At 40.9% G+C, this 23,380-nt stretch overlaps 1 protein-coding gene across 5 annotated transcripts in view; it reads right to left on the bottom strand.

Moving 5' to 3' along the window:
• Positions 1–23,380, bottom strand: part of PCGF5 (polycomb group ring finger 5) — a 115,765-nt gene that overhangs the window by 48,593 nt on the left and 43,792 nt on the right. For 3 of the 5 annotated variants that reach the window (XM_029244706.1, XM_029244708.1, XM_029244707.1), the window contains one exon: positions 14,153–14,447. In XM_029244706.1, coding sequence (XP_029100539.1) covers positions 14,153–14,264 — 112 coding nt within the window. In that variant the 5' untranslated portion in view covers positions 14,265–14,447. Of the gene's footprint in view, positions 1–14,152; positions 14,448–16,530; positions 16,764–23,380 lie in introns of those variants that run through there. The other 2 variants (XM_029244705.1, XM_029244709.1) reach the window with 1 other exon arrangement.

Here is a 23,380-nt window from a genome sequence, read left to right as displayed (position 1 = left end):
CTATCCTCCCAGGGGCAAAGATACTAATCTAGGTTGTTCAAGAAAGCAATGTGAGGCTCATTTGTCCAGAGGTGCACACAGTTTCAAGAATAAGGCTGCTTAAGGCCAAGGCAGCCCCAGTGCTCAAGGATGCTGATGGGGAATATTAATCTATATTCTAGATCTGGACTGTCCAACATGATAGCCACTAGTGGCATGTGGCTCCCAAGCACTTGAAATGTTGCTACTTCAAGTTGAGATGTGCTGTAAGTGTGAAACACTTGCCAGATTTTTAGAATGAAAAAAATCTCATTAATGTTATATTAATTACATGTGGAATTGATAATATTTTAGACATTGGATTAAATAAAATATATTAAAACTAATTTCATTTGTTTTTTTAAGTGGCTACTAGAAAATTTAAAATTACACAGGTGGCTCACATTTTATTTCTACTGAATAGTGCTCAACAGAGGGAGATAGAAAGCCCCATCAGGAGGTGAATTTATTTTTCACATCAACATTTGAGATACAGTATCTTATTCTACTTTTGCAGATGAAGGAGAAGAGGTTTTTACAAGCTAGGTAACCTGCCTTCCCTGATGAATGGCAGCACAGAGACTTGAATCCAGGATTTCTGATATGAAATCAAATTTTGCAGATTAAAAAATGTTTTTAACTTTACAAAGGAAAAGAATGTAATGCAGAAATACCATCCCCCCAAAACATCTTTAGCATCTCTGCTAAATCTGACCACCAAGTAAACATGACAGATAAGCCATCCCATAGGGCATAGGAATAACCTTACTACATAAAATATTACATTAAAAGAATTTAAAAAATATTTTTACAGAGGCTAAGGCACGTAATTGCCTTACTTAAATTTTTTTCAAATAGTTTAAGAGAAAAATTTAAGATGTTGAAATATATTTTTACTCCAGTTTTCTTTTTTGTTCAGATGATTTGGTGGTGGATGTCATCATTTTCATCATAATCACTAACAATTAAAAGGTTTATGTAACAGGTACCACCCAAACACTTCAAAATATATTTAATTCGACACAATTTCATAATTTAATATTCATTAAAACCCCATTAATTAGGTAATATTATTAGGCCTCTTACAGATGAAGAAACTGAATAGAGAACTTCAGCAGTTTGCCCAAAATCATGGAGCCAATAAGTGGCGAAAGGCAGGATTTGAATCAAGAGCCCATTGTCTTATCCAGTGCATACCTATATGCTACATTGTCTTCTAATTTTATATCCATACATCTAAGGCATACAGAAAAAGAATGCCTTATCCCTTAATTTGGGAGCCTTAGATATGTCCACTTGTAGAATTAGAACTCCTTTTAAACTGAATATTTTGCACAAAATAGCCCTTTCACGTAGCTTATATAGTCCTTAAAAAAAAAATTTCTAGAAAATACATCTCCCACATGCTTTTAAAAGCTGTTAAATAAAGCACAAACTTATATAAATTAGAACCTGAGGAAATACAGGCCACAACTTCACTGAAACTGAAAAAAAAAAAAAAAAAAGTAAAATGAGAATTTGCTTTCCCTTAGACGCTTAAAAGAAAAATCACTACAAAACTGACCTTTGATTCTTAGTTTATAATTTGGTTTATACGAGCTGAAAAACACATTTTAAAAATATCTTAAAGATTTAACACTAAGCTGTCTAACTGCTCAACTGCTGTACTGGTTAACTCAACTGGTCCAAGAATGATGTTTAAAAAGGTCCCAGTCTGCGGTTAAGACTGTGTGTGGAGACCAAGGAGAGACTTCATCCTCACCAGCCACTCTACAGAGAGATGCTGGAGCCAGCAGAAACACCTGGTCAGAAAGGGAGTTAGGCTCACCAAAGATATCCCCAGTTGCAAAAACACTTAAATGGTAACAAGTGCCAACATTTATTGAGCATTAACCAAATATCAGGCTCAGGGCTTTATACGGCTTACTGTATGGACTGCTATCATCCTCCTCTGGCAAAGGAGGAATGCGATACCGGAGAGCCTGAGCAGGCTGCCCACATCTGCCCAGCTGTGTAGCAGACATGGCACCCAACCCAGGCTGGATGTGCAGCTCAAGGCCTAAAATCCAAACCACTATGCAACACATCTTAAAATTAATACCATTTGGTCCCGAGCACCAGGATTTCATATTTTTAACTGATCTTTATATTTAGCTCATCACAACCATCATTAAACTTCTGCCCAAAGCTTACTAAGTGAAATTGTTCCTTTTACCATGTCTTAGATTTGAACTAGGTTGTTATACAGATTAGCAGGGAAAGAGTCATTGTGTCATCTAAAGCAGTGGTTTTCAAATTGAGATGGGCACCACAATCACCAAGGAGATTTTTTAAAAGAACGGATTCATGGTCCCCATCCCAGACCAATTAAATCAAAATCTCTGGGAGATTAGCACCAGGACTCTAACTGTACAAAGCTCTCACTGAAGCAGCCAGAAGACAACTGGGAAAACCCAGCCACAAAATCCTTACTGGCTAGTGCCTCAGTGAGGCTGCCCCATTCCAGGATTTGGCCCTCTGCCAAATCCTAACCAGAAGCCACTTTCTCATTCACCATTAGGGAATCACTGACACAGGACAAAACATAATCAAAAGAATATGCGATTAATGTGTTCTCTCTATATAATGCAGACTTACATGAGAAGCCCAGGCAGTATGGCACAGTTGTTCTAGATAAAAGATAATCTTGAGGCAGACAGCTGGATCTGAATCCCAGGTTCTGCCATTAGGCAAATTACTTTGTGTGCTTCTCTGTACAGGGAGATAACAAGGGTATCTACCTCACAGGGTTCTTAGGAGGATTAAATGAGATAATACATGTAAAATGTGTAAACAAGTGGTAACCTATATTTAATAAATATAAATATAAAAAATAAATATAAAAATAATATATATAAAAAAATAAATATATCACTGTAAGTTGGATCGCTGGATGAGCATAAAATCATACGCATCAAAATCAGTAACCAAATATTGAATGGCATCAGACCACAATTAGTTTGACGCATCTATCTTAAATAACAGATGACCTTGCTAATGGAACCTGAAATATCTATCATGTACTGGTATTAACCCTCTGCAGCCATGTTCACCCTAGAGATAGTCTTGCAACTCAAGTATGATATTTATGGCACACTGCTTCACCTGAATGGGAACTGCCTATCTTTGCATGTATGATACTTCTTTTTCTGGGGTTGAGGGTCCAAGATTGACCAACACTTTCACATTATACGCTCCTTCCTCAACTTTACATGTTTAATACAATTCTACCACAGTCCCACTGGTCTAGGAGAAACCCTGTTGTGTTTCTTCCGGATCACTTTGCATATACCTGCTCTGAAGCACCATTTTATATGGATTCCACAGTTTAACTATTAAAAGGCTATCCTATTTTTTTATTTTCAAGTTCTTGAGGGGAGCGGGTTCTTCACAACAGGTACAAAGCCCATCTGTTGTTGCTATCTTGGATGTATGGTCCGCCCACATCTCTCATAGAAAGCTAACTGCCCAGCTTTTAATGACACAGTGATCTACGGAAATTTCTCTTCTTGAGCACCAATTCTGCTATCACTGATAATAAAACAGTAACAGTCTTTTCTCTCATGTCCTTGGTCATGTCATTCATTAGTAATGCTCTGTTTATTAAAAGTGATCAAAGGCTGACTTCGTTAAAATCACCTGAGTGTGTTGGTTTTATCTGTCAACATAGAAGCATATTTTTTCCTCCTTCCTTAAGCACATCACTATCTTTATGTGCCCTTCTTAATAACACTCATTTGATACAGTTCACCTTTGGAAAATGTGCCTGTTATCTACTAACAATTTATAAGTAAACTGTGGTCATCTGCAAAGAGAAGAGGCATCAGTTTGCTGCTTTTGATACATATTTACATGTGAAACTGACATTATTTCTAAAGTTTTCCAGAATAGCTGTAATTTGCTCCCATGAGACAGTATCTCCTGGTTTTACTCATATAAGGAATTAATGAACATCTTATGTTATACGTGGCACAGTTCTTTCAAAGGCCTACATGAGTTGCAATTTCATGGAGAACACTAAGGATAGCATTACTTTCTACTGAGGAGAATGCTTTATTCTTGTTTTTGCCAGGACAGAGGGACAGGCAGCAAGGCAGAGCCTGCTGGACAGGGTCAGGACACAGTCTTGGGGCTTCAGCACACTAGGGGAATCTGAGACCAAGCAGGTCAGGAGACCACGAAGTCCAGGAGGGCCTTCCACAGACAGGCTTATGGAGTCAAGTGGGACTCCAGGGTGAGGGCAGACTCTAGTAGGTCAGTGGGTGCAATAATGATCTCATTCCCCTCCTTATCAACATCAATTCCATGACCAATCAGAATAATCACTTCCTCACACAGACTCTAAATAGCTTTGCTCTACTTCAACTAGTCTTCCCTTCTCTTCTTTTGTCATACTTGCTCAGTTAAACTATTAACCCTGGCTAAATCCAACTCTCTGCTTACTCTGCTCTGCAAGATTACAGCTGAACATTGTGGGAGAAAAACATGCATCATGCTGATTGGTCTCTCACCTTAAGTTCATGACCATGACCCTCAAAAATGGGTCCTTCATCTGCCAGGCAGTCACCCTCAATGCCCTAATTCCATATGCTCTTCACCAATACTTCATACCTTTTCTCCTCTCTCCTCAAGCCCTCACTTATCCTCCCCCATCTCCACTCTCCACTGATGACCTCACTTCCTGTTCTACTGAAAACAAAAGGAAAGAAGGAAAAAAAAGGAAACAGAATTTATATCACCATACCTACTCACTCACTAACATCTAAACTTTGTGGTCTTGCCTGTTTCTAGAACTTTCACGTTTCAATCTCTGCTCTGTTCACTAGACCCCCTTCCAACGACCCGAGAACATTGCTCCATTGCTTCTCTCTCTCGCCTGTGTCAGTATTCTGCTATCTGCTGAAGATTCCCATCAACATTCAAACATATTATTTCCCCATCTTTAAAAAAAAGAATCAAACTTCTGTTGACCCTACTTCCCTTGTCAGCTGTCACTCCATTTCAGAGCTACCTATACTCTCTCTCTAATACCTCTCTTCCCATTCTTTTTTCACCCCTTCTTTACCTTCATTAAGGTGAAAGACTTACATAATCATTGTACAATTATCAAAACAATGAAATTAAAACATTTCCATCCTCTCACACCCACCCAGACTTCCACTCCTTACCACTCCACTGAAAGTGCTCAGCGAGATTATCCATGGTGCCTGTGCTGCTCAGCCTGGGCCTTTCAGTCCCATCTTATAAACACAACTGACTCGGCCAGTCCCTCCTCCTAGACACTATGTGTTTGCTTTGCCTCCCAGGACCTACTCTGTTTCCTCCTACCTCACTGCCTCCTCCCCCTCAGCGCCCAGGGCTCAGCCTTGGCCATCACCCCTTCTCCATCTATGCTCACTCCCTTGGCGCTCTCACTGATAAAATATGATCTAAATGCTGATCATCTCCAGACTCATATGTCCAACTCCCAACTGGTTGGGATCAGGTATCTGATCAGCCAACTCCTTTACCTTCTTAAATCTGTTCAACTGCCACCTTCCTAATGATGCCTACCCTGAGCACAGGCTTACTTTAAGTGGTCATACCCTCTCACTGACTGCCCAATTCCCTGTACCCAGCCTGACCTTCCCTTTTTCTGTAGCATTTATCACCAGAGCGTACCGTCATTTATACACTCTGACTTACTGCCTACTATGTTGCCTGATGTGTCCCAGGTGCCCAGAATAGTACCTGGAGGAGGAGGTGCTCAGTAAATATTTGTGGAATAAATGAGGACACAAGGGTTAGGAATAGCAGAAGGAGCCACGATTTTAGGACTTACAGGTGTACTACTGTAGTCAAGTCAGAAATCAGCCTAGATTCTCAACTAAGGCAAGGGAAGAGATTCTGAATTCACTAGTAATTTTCTTGACAATTAAAATGAGTTAATTCAATATAAGCTACATAATTTTCTAAAATAAAATCATTTTCTGTTAACCGAGTAATGTCAGCAGTTGAGCATTCTGAGAGAATATAGCTTTGTTCACTGGTTTCTGAATTTCTGATATATATATACACACAAGTCTGGCAAAACCCAGTATGTTATACAACACCAGTAGATATGATAGATCTTCAAAGTACCCAAACAGAAATTATCTTTTGCCTCCTCTACACTGGTTGGACTCTACTTGTTCATAATGTTTACACTCAACCTTTGTGCTAGACTCTTAAACATACCTGTACACCGACCACAATTTCTAACTCTGAATACATTTGGTTTTTAGGTTACATATTTTTCTCTCAATCCATCACTGGTATTAGTTCCAACTCATCCTGACCTAGATATAATTTATTCTCAGAAACCAAAACAGAAGACAACTTATTTGTTATCCCCTAGTTTTGTCTTTCAGTGTCCACTATGAATCTTTGCTCAGCTTTTCAAACATTCTTTACTACCTAATGCATAGTTTCAAAAGCTAAAAGAACCATATATCTGATATAATTCTTCTTAACATTATTACCAATAATAGATGACACCAAGATTGTTTAAGGCCTATAATTATTCTTTCCTATTTAAAAAGAATCATCAAAATGAACACTATAATCATTTTCATGAATGACTAGTTTCTGCCAAAATACTGTTTGAAATATGTAACATCAGTTATACCAGTGACCTCATTTCTACCACAACCCTAGAACATTATATTTGCACCTACTGAAAGTACGGTTTCCAGTACGGTTTCTATTTAGGTTTAAGTACAGTTCCTATTTAGGCCTTTGATTATTACTCTAAAAACAAGTAAGTCTTGACTCTAAAAATCAAATTTTATAAAGAATACATTCTTGGAAAGTTCAATTTATATCTCTTCTTCATTATAATGGCTATCACTCAGAATTATTAATAAATTCAGATCCTGACTGGGTACATAATGACAGGTATACAGTCATGAAAACATAGAAGAGGCTTACTATATATATTTTGAAAATTCACATGCTGCTTAAAGAAATTTTAGAAAATGTAGACTAGCAGAAAGAAGAAAAAATAAAATTAGCAAATATCCCAATTTATTACGAAGAGGTACCTGAGTCAGACAGGAATAGGAACCTAGCTCTAGCACTTATTAGCTGTGTTACTTAACCTTTCTGAGTTTTGTCTCTGTGAAAACACTAGCATGCCAATCTGAAATATTCTTCCCTCAAACTTTTCATAGCTTGCGCCTTCCTATTATTTACGCTCTCTGCTCAGATGGTAACTTCCAAGCAAGACCTTATTCTGTCTTATTTTTCTTCATAGCATGTGTTATACATAGAATCTAAAATTACATCATTCACTTGCTTTTTGTCTGTCTGTTCTATTGAAACATAAATTTAGGAGGACAGACTATATCTGTATTGTTTATTGCTGTCTTCCCACTGCCTAGAGTAATGACTGGCACAAGGTAGGTGCTAATAAACATTTGCTGACTGACTTAATAACACCACCTAACTATAAGGATTCTTGGGAAGATTAAATAAGGCAATGCATGTATAAAGCCCATGACCCCCAATATAACATTCAATAAATAACAGCCATTATCTTAATTTTATTAGCATTTACTTCAATTACTGTATGATTAAAAGTACAAACTGCCTACTTCTAGAGGTGCTGGTTATTATTAATGTCTGGTCCAGAGCGTGCTTCTCAGACTTTAGTGAATCACAGAATCACCTGAAGGGCTTGCTATTACACAAATTTCCGGCCCTCTCCCCAGATATCCGGATTCAGTAGGTCTGTGGTAAGGCCTGAGAATGTGCACTTCTAACAAGCTCCCAGGTGATGATGCTGCTGGTGTGGAGACTGCACTTTGAACAGCAAGTATATGTGGCATAAGATTTTTAAACACTGAGTATCAACATATCAAGAGTTCTCTGTACCTTAATTAAATACTTGTGTATTTATGATACTTGTTCAAAAAACAATAAATGATGGTAGAACTTAAAATTTTACCATCTTATGATTAAATTATTCCTTCATTCTTACACAGTACTACATAAAATTACCAAGTCCCTTAACTGTCACATCAATTATATTTAATTATCAATTAACCCTTCTTCTTTACATAAATTGAAAACTAAATACAACAATGTTTTTCCAAAGAATTCATCTTTGTTAAGGGACTACCACCATAATTTCTAAAAAGGCAGAAAGAAGAAAGCTTTCTTTTCCTGTACCACAGAATTCCATGTCTATAACCTTCCCTTTTTTCTGAGGAAAGAATCGTCAGATTCTTAAAGAGGGCTCTAGCCACAAAAGAGTTAAGAACCAATGCACTGTGTTCTGCACATTTTAGCTGCTGGAACAAAGCTCCTTTGTTCTTAGTTTAAGTGAAAAGTCTTTCATTTTAAGTCAACAACCTATACAACCACCACCAAATACACTCTAAGCAACTTCAAAAATTCCTCAGGACCCTGGTGCAAGAGATAGAGCATCCCTTAATTTAGAACCACCGATCTCTACTCCCCAATCCTGAGTCTCTCCCTCTCCCTACCCATGACCCACAAAGCTCCCACCTATATTTCAGAAGACAGGTTTTCAAAATCCGTAGTTCCTAACCCACACTATCTACATGCCTTTCAAGGTACCTTTCACTGCATTTGAATCTTGGAAAGGAAAAACACACAATAAACTAATCAACTGATTGACCATTTATTTATTCATTTAAGCTTTTACTGAACACTCAAGTACCAGGTACTAAGGATACACTTAAGCTAAATCGGCCTATGGGAGTAGACAGGTGGCATATGTTGGAGTAGATGAGCTTTAAAGGATGGGCGGCTGCTAGCCAGGCATACAGGAGACGTTCCAAGCAGAGCAAGCAGCTGAACCATGTGTGTGCAGTGTGTGTCAGGTGGTGGGGGGAGGGAGAGGGCAGAAATCAGTCACAGCTGCGTAGCTTTAATTTATCCTGAGGGCAGTAGAGTACCTTTAGGAAATTTTGGGTTGGCTGAAGCTTGAGCGATGAAGACAGTAAGCCCTTGTAAATGATCACCACTGACACAGCTTAGAAGTGGGCTGCAGGGACTTTGGTGAGAAGGAATGAGGGCCTGAGCGAGAAAGGTCACAGGGGATGAGAGTGAAGGGACAGATTCAAGAGAGATTACAGAGAGAGACCAGACAGAACTCTGCCCCTGTTTTGTTAGTGAGGGTAAAGAGAGTCAAGCATGGAGCATATTTCTTGCTTGGACAACTGAATGTTGGCATCCCATTCATTCACTTTTAGGTAATGTTAAGTTCCAGGAGGCTTCAAGGACATCTAAGTGGACATCCAGTGGGATTCTGATGCTTAGAATAAAGATTTGGGAGACATCAGCATAGGCAGTTGGAAGTCTCAGAGGAGGTGAGTTCATATAGAAAAGAAAAAAATAGATCCAAATACACCTGTAGAAATTTCTTCTTGGCTTATGAGTTTTGCTTAGCAGAGTTTAAGTTCCAAATTTATCTTATTTACCACGCTACTCCACAGGCTAGCAAAGTGCCTGACATCTAATTCTTTATTTTAGAGAATTCAATAATTATTTGTGTGAACAAATTTATTTCCTTAGGTTTGTTAGGTTGTAAAAATTACCTCATAGACATGTGGATTTAGTTCATCTAGCATTAAGTGATCATTTAAAGGGAAAACTCATCTGTATTTTAAAATTTTACCTCATTTTAAAGTTTTATTATCTTTTTATCAAACGTCCTTGGTCTGCTGAAGGGAGCTGGTATTAGTAGTTGAGGTATGAGCCTACTTAAAGATGGGGCTTTTATAAGCCCTTTTTTTTTGGCGACTCCTCGTCAGAAGCGTGGGACATTCTGCGCTGCCGTCTCTGCCCCCCCTTCCTTCTGACTGCCTTGCCCCTTTCTCTGTCTTCCACAGAGCTGAGTGCTAAGAACACCAAGGGCTGCTGCACTCAGACAGTCTGCTGTCATTTTGGCCCTTGTTTCTACATCCACAGGGAAGCCAGGCAGTGTTAGCTCCCGAATTTCTTAATGGGAAAACAGGGATCAACAAACTGATTTGAGGAGAGAGAAAGAGTCGAGATGCACGTGCAGAGTAATCTGAAAGAGTAAAGTAACTCCGTTTATCCATATCAAAGCAGGGAGAGCCACTCATGATCCCTACACCTCCCACCCCAAAGCACCTCCACTGCAGCCAGGCCCAAGCATGTATGTCCCTGCCTGAGAAGGCTTTGGGCCCATGGCTTTAGGAATTTCAGAAAACACTCTTTTTGGTTCCTTCTCTGGCATTCATTCTGCTGCAACATCCTGACATATATCTGCTATTACATCATTCTGTTTCCTCATTTTCATCACACTTACCAGCTTCCAAATTTATTGATATTTTATACATTCCCTAACTTGATTACTATTCCTTCAGAATAGAACCAGAGTTCTGAAGGGACTGGTCCTAAAGTCTGCTTTTGCTCACCAATAATAAAGCTCCATTTACACATTTCAAACTTGAATAGTAAGAACAAAATCTTTCTCTTTTATTATGAGTTTCCATAATAAGAACTACTGTTTACCCATTCTTTACTTATAGTATCATAAAATTATAGTTTAGGTACAAAGTTATTTTAATAAGATATTTTTATATGCCAAAGTCAAGATGGAAACTATCTGGGGGTACCTCATTATCACTTAACACTTCTCACTTTCCTCCTGTCCCATTTGGCCATCTTCTCTATTGGGCCATATTCTCTATTTGGGATCTATACTGATCCCAAATCATTGTATCACATATATCTGTCCCACTTTATACCTAAGAAAACCAGGTAACATCAAAGAGCCAACCAATGATTAAGGAACATGCTTTACAGTACTATTTATTTTATCAATACAAATAGGGGGATATTTTGCAAGTGGGATAGTTTTTGCCTATAAGCCCCAGTATGAATATGAACCAAGAAATATACAGAAATCCAAGGACCAGAAAGTGCATAAAGCTTAGCACCACAGAATCCTCAGGTCTCCTAAGACACTGGGTTGAGTGCCTGACTCCACCATCATTTACTCTACTGTTCTGTGTTCTCTGTGGCTGAAAGAGGTCATATTTGTGTCTTTTAATCACAATTCTGCCATGTTCATTCTCTCTCAGTAAAGGGGCTTGCTGACTGCCAAGGGACTTTTCAGGCCAGAATGACAAGAGCTATTAAACGGTCACCTATCCCTTTAGACCTTAATTAAATTGCTGTTGCAAACATAAACATAACCCTTGCTTATAAACTTATTGTTTATACTTCTAGAATCTTTTGTTTTTCCTTCAGAAAAGTAACATTTAGGAAATTCCGTGGTGGCGCAGTGGTTGAGAATCCACCTGCCAATGCAGGGGACACGTGTTCAAGCCCTGGTCCGGGAAGATCCCACATGCCGTGGAGCAACTAAGCCCGTGCGCCACCAACTACTGAGCCTGCACTCTGGAGTCTGCGAGCCACAACTACCGAGCCTGTGTGCCACAACTACTGAAGCCCACGTGCCTAGAGCCCGTGCTCCGCAACATGAAAAGCCACTGCAATGAGAAGCCCGCACACCACAATGAACAGTAGCCCCTGCTTGCCGCATCTAGAGAAAGCCTGCGCGCAGCAACGAAGACCCAACGTAGCCAAAATAAGTAAATAAATAAAATAAATTTATATTAAAAAAAATAACATTTAAACTGGGATTTCATTATGTCCCAAAGAAAATTTTCTTTCAGAAGAACAGATATAAAATCTGTATTATATAGATAAAAACTGGAGAATTTGTGCTTTCTTCTCATCTGCCAAACAGAACTGGCAGGTTTTGCTGGACAAATGCAATTATAAAAACAATGCACTAATGTCAGAAGAAGCAAAACAAAACAGAGTGTGGACCATGTCCAGGTGCCATGCTTCGTGTAGTGGGAAACAGGAAAGTATAAGACAAAGTCCCCACTCTAGAGTAGCCACATCCTACTGGTTCTGCCTCCAAAATACATCCACAGTCAATCACTCTTCCCTGCCTCCATCTCACACCTCATTACCCTGGCTGAAGGCCCCATAATCTTTCAGCTGACCTGCAGCAATAGCCTTCTCACTGATTAGCTGTTCCTTAAACTTGCCAAGGGCATTCCCACCTCAAGGCCGTGTACTTGCTTTTCCCTCTGCCCGGAATGCTCTTCCCATATATCCAGAGTTCAATCCCTTCAGGTTTCTGTCCAAATGTCATCATATCAAAGAGGCCAACCCTGACACACTATATAAAATGACCCCAACTCTCCTATCTACAATCCTTCTTTGTTCTTCATAGCATTTAACACAATCTAACGTGGCGTATGTTTATTATTGGTTTTCCCCTTTCTTGAGAGCAGAGATTTTTGACTACCTTGTTCACTGCTGCTATTCTCTGTGCCTAGAATAGTGCCTGGCACATGGTAGGCATTCAATAAATATCTGTTTGATGATGTTTAACTGATAACTGTTCAAGTTAGATAATGATACAGTGCAACAGTAAGTGAGCATTTCAAGACAGTTCATAGTTAACTGGTAATTGAACAGCATGGGCCCGGTAATACCTCCAAAAAGTATACATCAACATCACTTGGAGAGGTTTGCCAAAATACACATGTCCAGACCTCATCACAACACTCACCAATCTCTCCAGGTGGAGGTGTGAAAAAGTTTATGTTTAAACAGCATCCTAGGTGACTTTTTTTTTGTGGTAAAATATTTATAAAACCTGCCATTTTAACAACTAACAGGTGATTCTTTTTTTGCAACCCTGTTTAAAACTACCAGTATAATAGTATGTAAGTTAAGCAGAGGGAGAATAGCTGAAGGGGGGATTAAAAAAATGTCCCAGGTTATCTTAGAAAGAGCATGGGCTTTGGAGCTGAATAGAGGTCTACTACTCATAAGCTGCGGGACTGGGTAAGTGACTTAGCTCTTAAGCTTCCACACCCACAAGTGAAGATAATCTCTATACTCTCTCTGTCTCCCCACATCCCCTCCAAACTGCTTCAAGGTTACTGTTTAAAGCTAAAATGAAATCAAGTATATAAAGTATCTACTTTGGTGCACATAACAGGCATTAAACTAGAACTTACTGGAATTACCTTCATTGAAATAGGAAAATAAATTCATATTGGCAAAAACACAAAAAATAGGTGAAATACTGGCCTAAGTGGCTATAAAAATGTCTCTCTACTGACAGTACAGGTGAAAAAGAAACTTGTCAGGAGTTGCACACATACGATCATTCATTAGAACAGTGATTCTCAAACTTGTGCGTGCTTCAGAATCACCTGGAGGGATTGTTAAACACAGATGTCTGGGCCTACTCCCAGAGCGCTTCTGTAATTCTGGGGGGAGGCCTGATAATCTGCATTTCTAACGAGTTCCCAGGGGACGCTGAGGCTGTTGGTTATTGGTCAAAGGGTACAGTTTCAGTTATACAAGATGAATAAATCCTAGAGATCTACTGTACAGCATAGTGCCCACGGTTAACGATACTGTGTTGTACACTTAAAAATTTGCTAGGAGGGTAGATTTTACATTGTGTTCTTATCACAATAGTAATAAACGAGGGTGAGAGAAAACTTTTGGAGGTGATGGATAAGGTTTATGGCATTGATGTGGGTGATGGTTTCATGTGTATATACTTATCTCTAAACTCATCAAGTTAAACACATTAAACACGTACAGCTTTTTTATGTCAACCATACCTCAATAAAGTGATTGTAAAAAACCCACAATGAATTAAAGTATGCATATCCTAAAAAAATCTCTGAGCATATTAATTCTTTCAATAAAATTTTTAAAACGCGAAAACCTGAAGTAGTTCACGTAAAAAAAAACTGTTAATAGTTTAACCAATAACTGCTTATGATTTTCAGAACATTTTAAAATCAGATAAAAGTGAACTATAACAATTTAAAAAAGAAACAAGAAAAAATTCATACCACTGGTATCCCAGTGAGAAATTCAATTCTGAAAATAAATTCAAAGTTAATTCTTAGAATACTCATTGTTTTAAAAGTTAAAATCTAGAGGAAAACCCCCAAAATGTGGCAGTTTTAAAAGAAGAAGTGTAACCCAAAACTTCTGATAGGTAGATGACAAAATAAAGAATACTTACAGGTATGGAGGCATTCCGTCACTGTAGTTGGCTTGATCAGATACCCTTTACAGATATAGCAAGTGATGTAAGGATTGAAATCTTTCACCAAGTGTTTCCTCTGGGTAGCCATTCGTGGTTAGCTAGGACTGGCTCTAGTAGTTCAGGCAAACAGGGGTATTAAGTGAATGAAAGTCTGATCCCAGGAGCTGGTGTGGAGTTCCCAACTGGATGTCCTGAGGCATGAGAACTAACATCCAGACTTCTCATGAGATCACTGGTCATCACTCCTTTTGGTGGTTCTGCTTTCCCATATCTTCTTCCACAGTGATTTTAAAAAGACGAGAGAAAAAGGTGTCAAATTACCCGTACTGTATTAACACCAACGTATTAGCAACAAGTATTACATGTTCCAAACTGGGTGAACAGGTGAATAGAACATTTCCCTCACTGTAACATTAATTTGTAAACCTGCTATGATTAAGTCAGAATAATAAATTCATCCAATCCTGAGGCCTCAACTATCACATCTATACAAATGACACCTGAGGCTATTAACTCTGGTTTTGATACCTTTACCTCTTGAGTAATGCATTTTAACTACCTGCTTGACTGCTCTATTAGGAGTTCCCGCCAACACAAGCTAAAAGATTCAAAATTGAAGCCATTATCCTCCCTATCAAGATGCTCCCTATTTCCATTCTGTACTCCACACCTAGTCGGTAATCAAATCAAATGGATGTCCTTTTCCATTCCTTCCACAGCCATCCTACTCAAATATTACCTCTCCACCTGCAGCCCAACTTATGTTCTACCAAGTTTATTCTATCACATTTGGATTCTCTTCTCAAAGAATGTCAGTGTCTCCTCTTTACTCTGTAACAGAGAAACCTTTAAATTTCTCAGCTTGTCGTATAAGACCCTCCACAGGCTGACCTTAACATATCATTCAAAGCTCAGGAAAACTGAAAGGATGGCTCTTTCCATAGTCCATTCTGCAGGTCCTATGCCCTCCATCCAAAGAGCTCTTCTGCTCCCCTATCCAGAGCCTACCTATTCTTCAAACCCTTTTCCAAAGCTATCCTCAGTGTAATCTCCCCGGTTTTTTTTTAACCCTTATTTCTCTGTTACGTTTTCCTTCTATTTTTATTTACAGTTACATTCATTCTTAATCTCCTCTATTAGACTGCAAATCTTAAACAGACACCAGTCACATTTAGTAAATGTATAACCTGGGCAATGTTACTTATCGTCTCTAAGTCTTACGGTTTTTTAAACTGTAAAATGAAAACAAGAATGCCAGCCTCCTACAGTTGTGACGATTAAATGAGACAACATACATATAGCTAGCACACTGTAAAAACTGAATGTCATTAATTTTTAAACTTTTTTTTTTCCAGAAACGTCTAGCATGGCTTGTCCATATGGTTACTTTAAAAAGTTTTAAAGGTTTCTTACAACAAACGTGTCCTCTTAGAGGACACAACATGAAAAAAAGGTGTGGATTTCCCAAGTTAATTCTATAAACAAAAACTTTTCTAACTCAGCTATTAACTCATAAGTTAAATATAAAGCAGCCGGAGAGGTAAAGGGTATCGTTCCATCTTGCATCGACAGACACATCGCCACTGAGAATACGCACGGAATAGGTTCTGCAAGTAATCATCCTATCCGCTCAGGAAATCGTGTCGAGGGTGTAACAGAAAGAGGGCGTAATTATCAGACAGGGGGTCTGGGTTCTGGTCCTGAGCCCCTGTATGACCTGCAGCAAGGCACTTATTATCCGTGCCTGGATCTCGGCCTCCTCCTCTATATACTGGGATTAACGGCCCTGCCTTTCTCACAGGTTTGCTACGAAGCTCCAAAGTCAGACAAAGTCCTCTGAAACCGGACTTGCACAGTCCCGACGCGGGGTGGGATTATGATCTTAAGCCATAGAGCCCTGTCACCAAGAAGGTTAAAGGAAGCAAGTACTTGCAGTGACGGGGCGGGGGCAGGAGGGAACTTTTCCTCGTCCTCCGGCAGGACCCGGTAGCACTGCCCTAGGCGGTCCCAGCACAAGCCTCCCCGCCCGCCTGGCAGGTGCGCGGGCCAGGGCCCGGCGGACGCGGCGCTCGGGCCGGGCCGGGGCTGCGCCTGGGAGGACGCGCCGCCTCTCCCAGGGCCGTGCGCCCGCCGCCCTCTCTGCCCCCGACCGTAAGGCGCGACCTCAAAGCCCCCAGACCCCGGCAGGCCACCCCCGTCCCCGCCCCCCGAAGAGCTCTCCCGGCTCCAGGCGGGGCCTGCCGCGGCAGGTGCTTGGAGGTGCCGCTCCGGCTCCCGGCGCAAACTTGGGCGGGGAGCGCAGGGGCGGCCGAGTTCCGGCCCTTCGGCCGCTCTCCAGCCAGCCGTGTACCTACCCCGCGGCTGCCGCCACCACCGCTCCTCGCCGCCAGCGCGCCGGCCTCAGAGGGAAGGAAAGTGAAAGAGAAACAGCGCCTGCCGCGGCCTGGCCGGTCCCCGCGCCCCGTCCGCCCTCCCCCTGCAGGCGGGAGCGCGCCGGCTCCGCGGGGCCACTCGACTCGGGCCCGATAGGGCGCGGCGGGCCTCGGGCCCAGGGCCGGTGCCGCCTCCAAGGGCAACTCCACCCCCTTCCAACCGCCGGCGCCGCCGGCCGGCCCCGCCCCCTCCACGCCCCCCGCCGCCACGCCCGCAGGCCACGCCCGCCCGCCCGAGCTCCTCGCAGGTACCCCGGCCACCCCGGCCGCCTCGCCGCCCGGCTTCCAGGGCGACGGTAGATTTGACCAAATTTTATCTCAGTTCTTCTTCTCCTCACCACCGACCCCTCCCAGTTGTTTTCATCATAACAATGTCTGGCATATTTTCCCTGGCGGGTTTACAAGCGATGGTCGGTGCTGAGAATGAGTCACCCTGCGAAATTGTCTACTCAGCTGCGTCTTCCCCAAACTAGCCCCACGTGGGCCGCGGTGGGGACGAAGGCCGCTTGATTTGCACCCTATTTAAGAACCACTAAGGAACTTGTTACTGGGCGGGGTGTCTGGAGATCAGGATCAACGACAACTGGAAGCAAGGGAGAACGATGGGGGTGGGGGGTGTTTGTGGAAAGGTGAAGAGTTCTTACTGCTTGCAAGGTTCAAAACCAACCAACCAACCCACCCCAGTTCTCTTTCTAGTGGACTTTAAGAACTACAAGCGCAAAAAATTTATTCAAAAGCATACATTAAAGGATTCCTCAAAGTCATTCAATCCTAATATACTGCATTCCACAAACTTACAAATTTCTACTACAACCAGTATTTTGCTAAACATAAATTAGACTTGGTTCTTTGTTGCTTAGAAGACTGCAATCCAGTAATCCTAAAATAGCAGGCGAATCAGCATGGTGTACACCAGTAAACAAAAGTTCAAAAGAACATCCCAAAGGGTATCTGCCAAGGGCAACTTTCAATCTTGTGTGTTAGAAAGAGGAAAAGGTGCTGCAATTACATCATCTTTGCCTCTGGAGAAGTGAGGGCAGTGATGGCTAGGGAGCTGACAGTAATGGAGAAGGGATGGGGGGAAATTAGTGCAAAGTATTTGCCTTACCTCCAAACGACATGAGTCACCTTAGTAATACCAGAGTGGAGGTGGCTCTAGTGGCAAACCAAGGAACCCAGTGACCACTGGTCTAGCAGGGTGCAAGTGTTCAAAGATCCATTTCAAATTTAAAATACACCAAGAAGTAGACAAGACAGCTTTAAAAATCATCCAATGTATAATTAAACTTAGGTAGAGTGGACATAACCTTTAAAAATTACCATTTTTAACATCATAGCAGGAGCAATACATTTTCTGAAACAGTTTTCAATGACCACATTTTCATAGTCCTTATAAGAACCATTGTGCAAAAGTATACATGCCAATTTCCAAGCTGGGACCAACTTCAGCAAGTCCTGGCAATCACAAGGAGCAAAGAAAACAAGTCCGATAAAATGACTTTATAGTTGCAGGATTCCTCTCCAGATCTTTCATCTTGGAAACTAACTAAACATATCAATATGTGAAAAGTCACCCTATTTCTAGTATATTTAAAATATGTAATGGGGGACTTCCCTTGTGGCGCAGTGGTTAAGACTCCGCGATCCCAACGCAGGGGGCCTGGGTTCGATCCCCGGTCAGGGAACTAGATCCCACATGCATGCCGCAACTAAGAAACCCACCTGCCGCATCTAAGACCTGGCACAACCAAATAAATAAATAAAATAGATATTAAAAAAATAAAATATGTAATGGAAGATTTCACTGTATAAACTACAACATATACATTATGACTTATTTTCCTAATTTGCATCTGAAGCTATTTTAAATGTATTTTTAAAGAATAACACTTAATGAAGTCCAGGGGGCTTAAGTGTTATTGGTGATCAACACTAAGTGGGGTTAATCAGCATTCCCTGAGGAGATGAGCTTGAGATGGATATTAGGAGGACTTACATTAGTAATGGAGGGATGGTTAAGAAATATGCTACAGAGCAGTGCCTGAAGATAGACATGGAGGTGGGGTTGCCATAATGAAACTGCAAATGGTGGACCTGGAAGCAGGGAGAGAATGACAGCCTTTGTAAGAAAATCTGTGCTTCGTGTCCTGAGGCAGCATGGTTTGTAGTAAAGTGTTCAGTAGTTTCTCCTTTCCCCTCTTCAGCTACCACCCCACCTTGCCCATTCCAAGAAAAAAAATGCGCACACACAAAAAAGAAAAAACAAAACCTCAAACATGTGTCTGGTTAAAAAAATAACAAAAAAAATGGTGAGAGGGAATGTTAAGAAGGGGCCAGTTTCCTGACTCGTGTAAGTTCTGAGGATTTAAACATAGGACTTTTAGCTGCTGTGTGGCATCTCCTCCCTTGCGACTGCTTTCTACTTTCCAGTAACTCACCCCTTAGTCCCTTGGTTCTGACTGTGGGGACTGGAACAAACCATAGAAGCCTCAGTATGAGGGGGTGGCTTTGATAACAAATCTCAAAAACCAGCGGGACCCTCAAGTAAACAAAGGCCTGGGAGCAACTAGATACACAGGACCAGGAAAGAGAAAAGGCAGGTAAAAGATCATAGCTGAGAGTCCCCTTATCACTAATCTACTTGAGCTGTCTCATTTTACAGATGTAGAAACCAAGATCCTGAGAAGTGACAAATTCATAATCACAGAGCTCATTTTGGTAAAGCCAAGACCAAAACAAAGGTACCAGTTCCATATTATTTACACGTCGTAAGAGAACTTCTCAAACCCAAGAAGTTAAGAGGGGTTAGGTAAGAAAAAGATTAACTTACAAGGAAATAAAGGAACAAAGGGAGGGAAGAATAAGTGAAGGGAGGGAGGGAAATGGTGACTACAGAGTACTTAGCAGTGAACTGGCCAGTGGTGATTTCCCATCAAAGCAGCAAAATCCCACAGTGATAGCTTGTTTCATTTGATCATTGATCCAGATTCTTCCAGGAAACCACAATTGGCTCTTGACAACCCTTGGAACTACTTGGAGCTATCTGCGTACCTAACAAATGTTTTCATTACTTTATACTTTATGTCTAGAGTTTTATTTCAGTTAAGGCTGGGCCATGGATGGGTAATTCTGTACTGAAAAGTTCACATTCCTTCCTTGCCTAATAAATACATCATCGATGAACAGATGTTTAATAGCATAACATTTTAAAAGAGTTACATCTTTACATTTCCCTGAAATATTAAATGACTTTTCCATGACTGTCAATTATTTTATATACCTAAGTATGCTATTTAAGCTTTTAACATAGACTATCTCTAACATAAAACTACCCTCTGTAATCTAAAAGTCATCCTACAGAGATTTTAGAAAATATTAAAATTTAAAGTGTCCTACTGGGCCTGAATGTATTTATTTTATGGCCATGGATATTACAGCTCAAAATCTATGACTGCCTAAAATCAATGATGGAGGAATGGGAAGGAACAGAGAACTGAAGGACTTCCGATCACCCTTGACCATGTGTCTTTTTCTCTTAACATAACCCTCCCTTGTAATCAATAATTCTCAAGGACTGTCTCTGCTAAATGTCTCTTGAATCCTTTAACTTAACCTACCCTGGTTCAGATCACCATCATTTCTACCCGCCCGCATTACTTCAACGAACTCTTAGACTGTCTCCCTACAGCTCTTCTCTGCCAAACCACTCTCCACAGCACAGCCAGAGGAGAGGACGCTTTCTAACTGAAAATTTGATCATGCTGCTCCCTGACTTAAAAAAACCCTTGTTCTTAAGATAAAGCCCAAATACTTAATAAGCCCACCCCATATCCCTGTCACTTCTACAGCCTCCCCATTGAACTCCATGCTGCAGTCATAATGAACCTTTTTACCCTCTAGCGCTAGGGGTGGCTGTTCTTTCAAATGAGCATCCTGTCCCAATTCTATCCCAATCCCCTCCCCACCCTTGCTAAATCTGCCCAACCCTTATTTATTCTTTGGGTATCTGATGATCTCAAAGGCCACATTCTCAGAAACCTCAAAGTAGATGAGGCACCTCCTTGATGTACATATACTATATATATATATACACACACACACACACAGAGAGAGAGAGAGAGAGAGAGAGAGAGAGAGAGAGAGAGAGCCAACTCATCCTTATGTTCTCAAGTCCCACATTACACTGTCTTGTATTACCTGGTTAACTTGTCTGAACCAACTGCTAGCACATAAGCCCAGTGAATCCATCACTTGACTGTGCATGCCTAGCAGAGTGGATGGCAAACAGTAATCATTCAAATAAATATTGACTGAAAAACTGAATAACTGCACACACACTAAGACATTCTGTGTACTTTGGGGGGGATTTCTTCTTGGAGGGATCCTTACAAAGGATACGTTAATCCCTGCCCTCCAGGACTACTAATTAAAATCACACCAGGGAGTAGAGACTTACCCACAAGAAACAATTATGGAGCAGTACACCAAATTTATTAAAAAAGTGTCAAATGAAAGAGAATCAAATGACAAAAACTCCAGTTGAAAGAAGTCCTATGGGTGGTCAAGAAACTAGCCCTGCATGCTTAAGATTCTGCCAGTTACAAAGACAGCAAGGCAAAATACCAAAAGCTATGGATATGAAAAATAAATGAGAAAGCCAGAGAAAAAATGAGAAGTAAGTCAAAACACTAAAAGTGAGAACAGATAAACAGCATTAGGAATAGAGACAAGATTGGTCTGCTAAAGACTGTGCAACTAGCTTAATAAGTATTTTAAAGTGCTTTAGATACATTACGCTAAAGGGACAAACCAACCAAGTTTTCTTTTCTCCCTTGAGAGGCAGAAAAAACTAGCTGTATTTTCCTCACTGTGATGTCAACAGTTGTCTGGGGCAAGTTCCACTTATACTGGAAGAACAGAGAATGGAACTAAAATAGGCACAGACTATAAGGAAAGACTGGATTTACTCCATCAGGGCTACCATAGTTTAAAACATCAGCACAGAGCCACAACAGTTATTTTGAGAGGTCAGATTAAATCCCTGAAGATCATAAATGCACAAATGCAGAAACTTAGAATATTCCATCAAATCTGAATGTAGATGATTCTAAGTTAGAAGTGACTATAGAAAAATTAGGAAAAAAATGTTCTATCAAAAAAAAAAAGATACGAAATTCAATTGGGGCAAGTGCAATATAGAAACTTAGTGACATCGACATTCAACTATCAGAGAAAAGCAGGCACACGAATTGAAAAAGTCCTAACTTTACAGGTAGCTGTGGTTTAGAAGAAAGGACACTGTACCCAGAGTCAAGAGAACCTCGTTTTTGTTTTTTTTTTTTGCGGTATGCGGGGCCTCTCACTATTGTGGCCTCTCCCGTTGCACAGCACAGGCTCCGGACGCGCAGGCTCAGCGGCCATGGCTCACGGGCCCAGCCGCTCCGCGACATGTGGGATCTTCCCGGACGGGGGCACGAACCCGTGTCCCCTGCATCGGCAGGGGGAATCTCAACCACTGCGCCACCAGGGAAGCCCGAACCTCGTTTTTAGTAAGAGCAAGTCCCTTAACTTCCCTTGGCTCCATTTTCTTCCTGTGAAAATTGAGACTAATATTACCTTAATCACTGGCCTACAGGGAAGATTTTCTTTTATACTTGTGCATTGTTATAATGAGCATATACAAGATTACATGAGATAAGTGAGAAATTTTTTTATAAGTTGTAAATGATAAAGGACTGCAAAAATATAAAGTATAAGTAGGAATTCTGTGGACCACCAGCAGTAGAATAGTACCTAGTAATCCTGTCCCACCCAACAGAGGCCCTCATAGTAAGATATACCCAAGAATGTTTGTAGAATGAGTGAGAGAGACACTCCTGGCAGGGCAGTGGAACCAGAACACAGCACAAAGTAAGGCATGCAATGGTCAGAAAGCACTGAGCTCAATACTCATCACACTCGATTTTTACTAAAAAGATGGGGAAACCTAAATAATTCACTGAGCAATTCAAAGTTGTACAAAGAAAACTAGTTCCACAAAAATGCTTAATAATTTGGGTTAGTTCAACATTGTAGAAGTGGTATGTTAAATCTTTGTTCACTCCCCTTGAATGAAGGGGTAGCAAAAGTGTTTTCCATTAAAATGCAAATTCTCCAGGCAGGGTCATAATTAAGCCCTTATGAGCCATCTCCAGCTACCTGTTCTCAGCTAATAAGAATTAGTAGGATTCTTAGTCCATAGGCAGGGAGAACAGACAGGAAGGACATGAGGCTCTAGTTATGAGTTAACACTTTAGCAGGGTATTAACTGTAACACTTTGTTGGCTGGGAGGCTGGGGAGCCATCAGGAGGAAGGAAAGCAGATCTGAAAAGAGGAGGATGCCAAACCACCAAAGGCAATCTTCTCTCTTGTGCTTCACAGTTCCATCTTGGACTAAAAACAAAAACAAAAAAGGACCTTCTGAAAACAAAAGGCGAGTTAGTGTCTTCACACTGTCTTCAACTACTCAAAGACTTAATGACTAAGATACTGAACAAGTTTCGTCCGGGTTTGCAGAAAAGCTACGAGAAAACTGGCTTAAATTAAAGCAGTGGTGGGGAGGGAGGGATTAGCTATAGTGTTAGATAGGCATTCTTAATTCTCGACCTGCAGGATGACAAACCCTATAATAGTCTCAGAAGCTTCTTGATGGTTCAAGAAGAGAGAAACAGTATTTGTCCTCAACGGTTCCTTCATTTCTGTCTGTTGAAAGGGGTTCTCCCAGATGACTGG

This window comes from Monodon monoceros, unplaced genomic scaffold (genome assembly GCF_005190385.1).
Source record: "Monodon monoceros isolate NGI ecotype Baffin Bay Population unplaced genomic scaffold, NGI_Narwhal_1 Super_Scaffold_4, whole genome shotgun sequence".
NCBI lineage: Eukaryota > Metazoa > Chordata > Mammalia > Artiodactyla > Monodontidae > Monodon > Monodon monoceros.
This window is presented reverse-complemented; position numbering and strand designations above follow the sequence as displayed.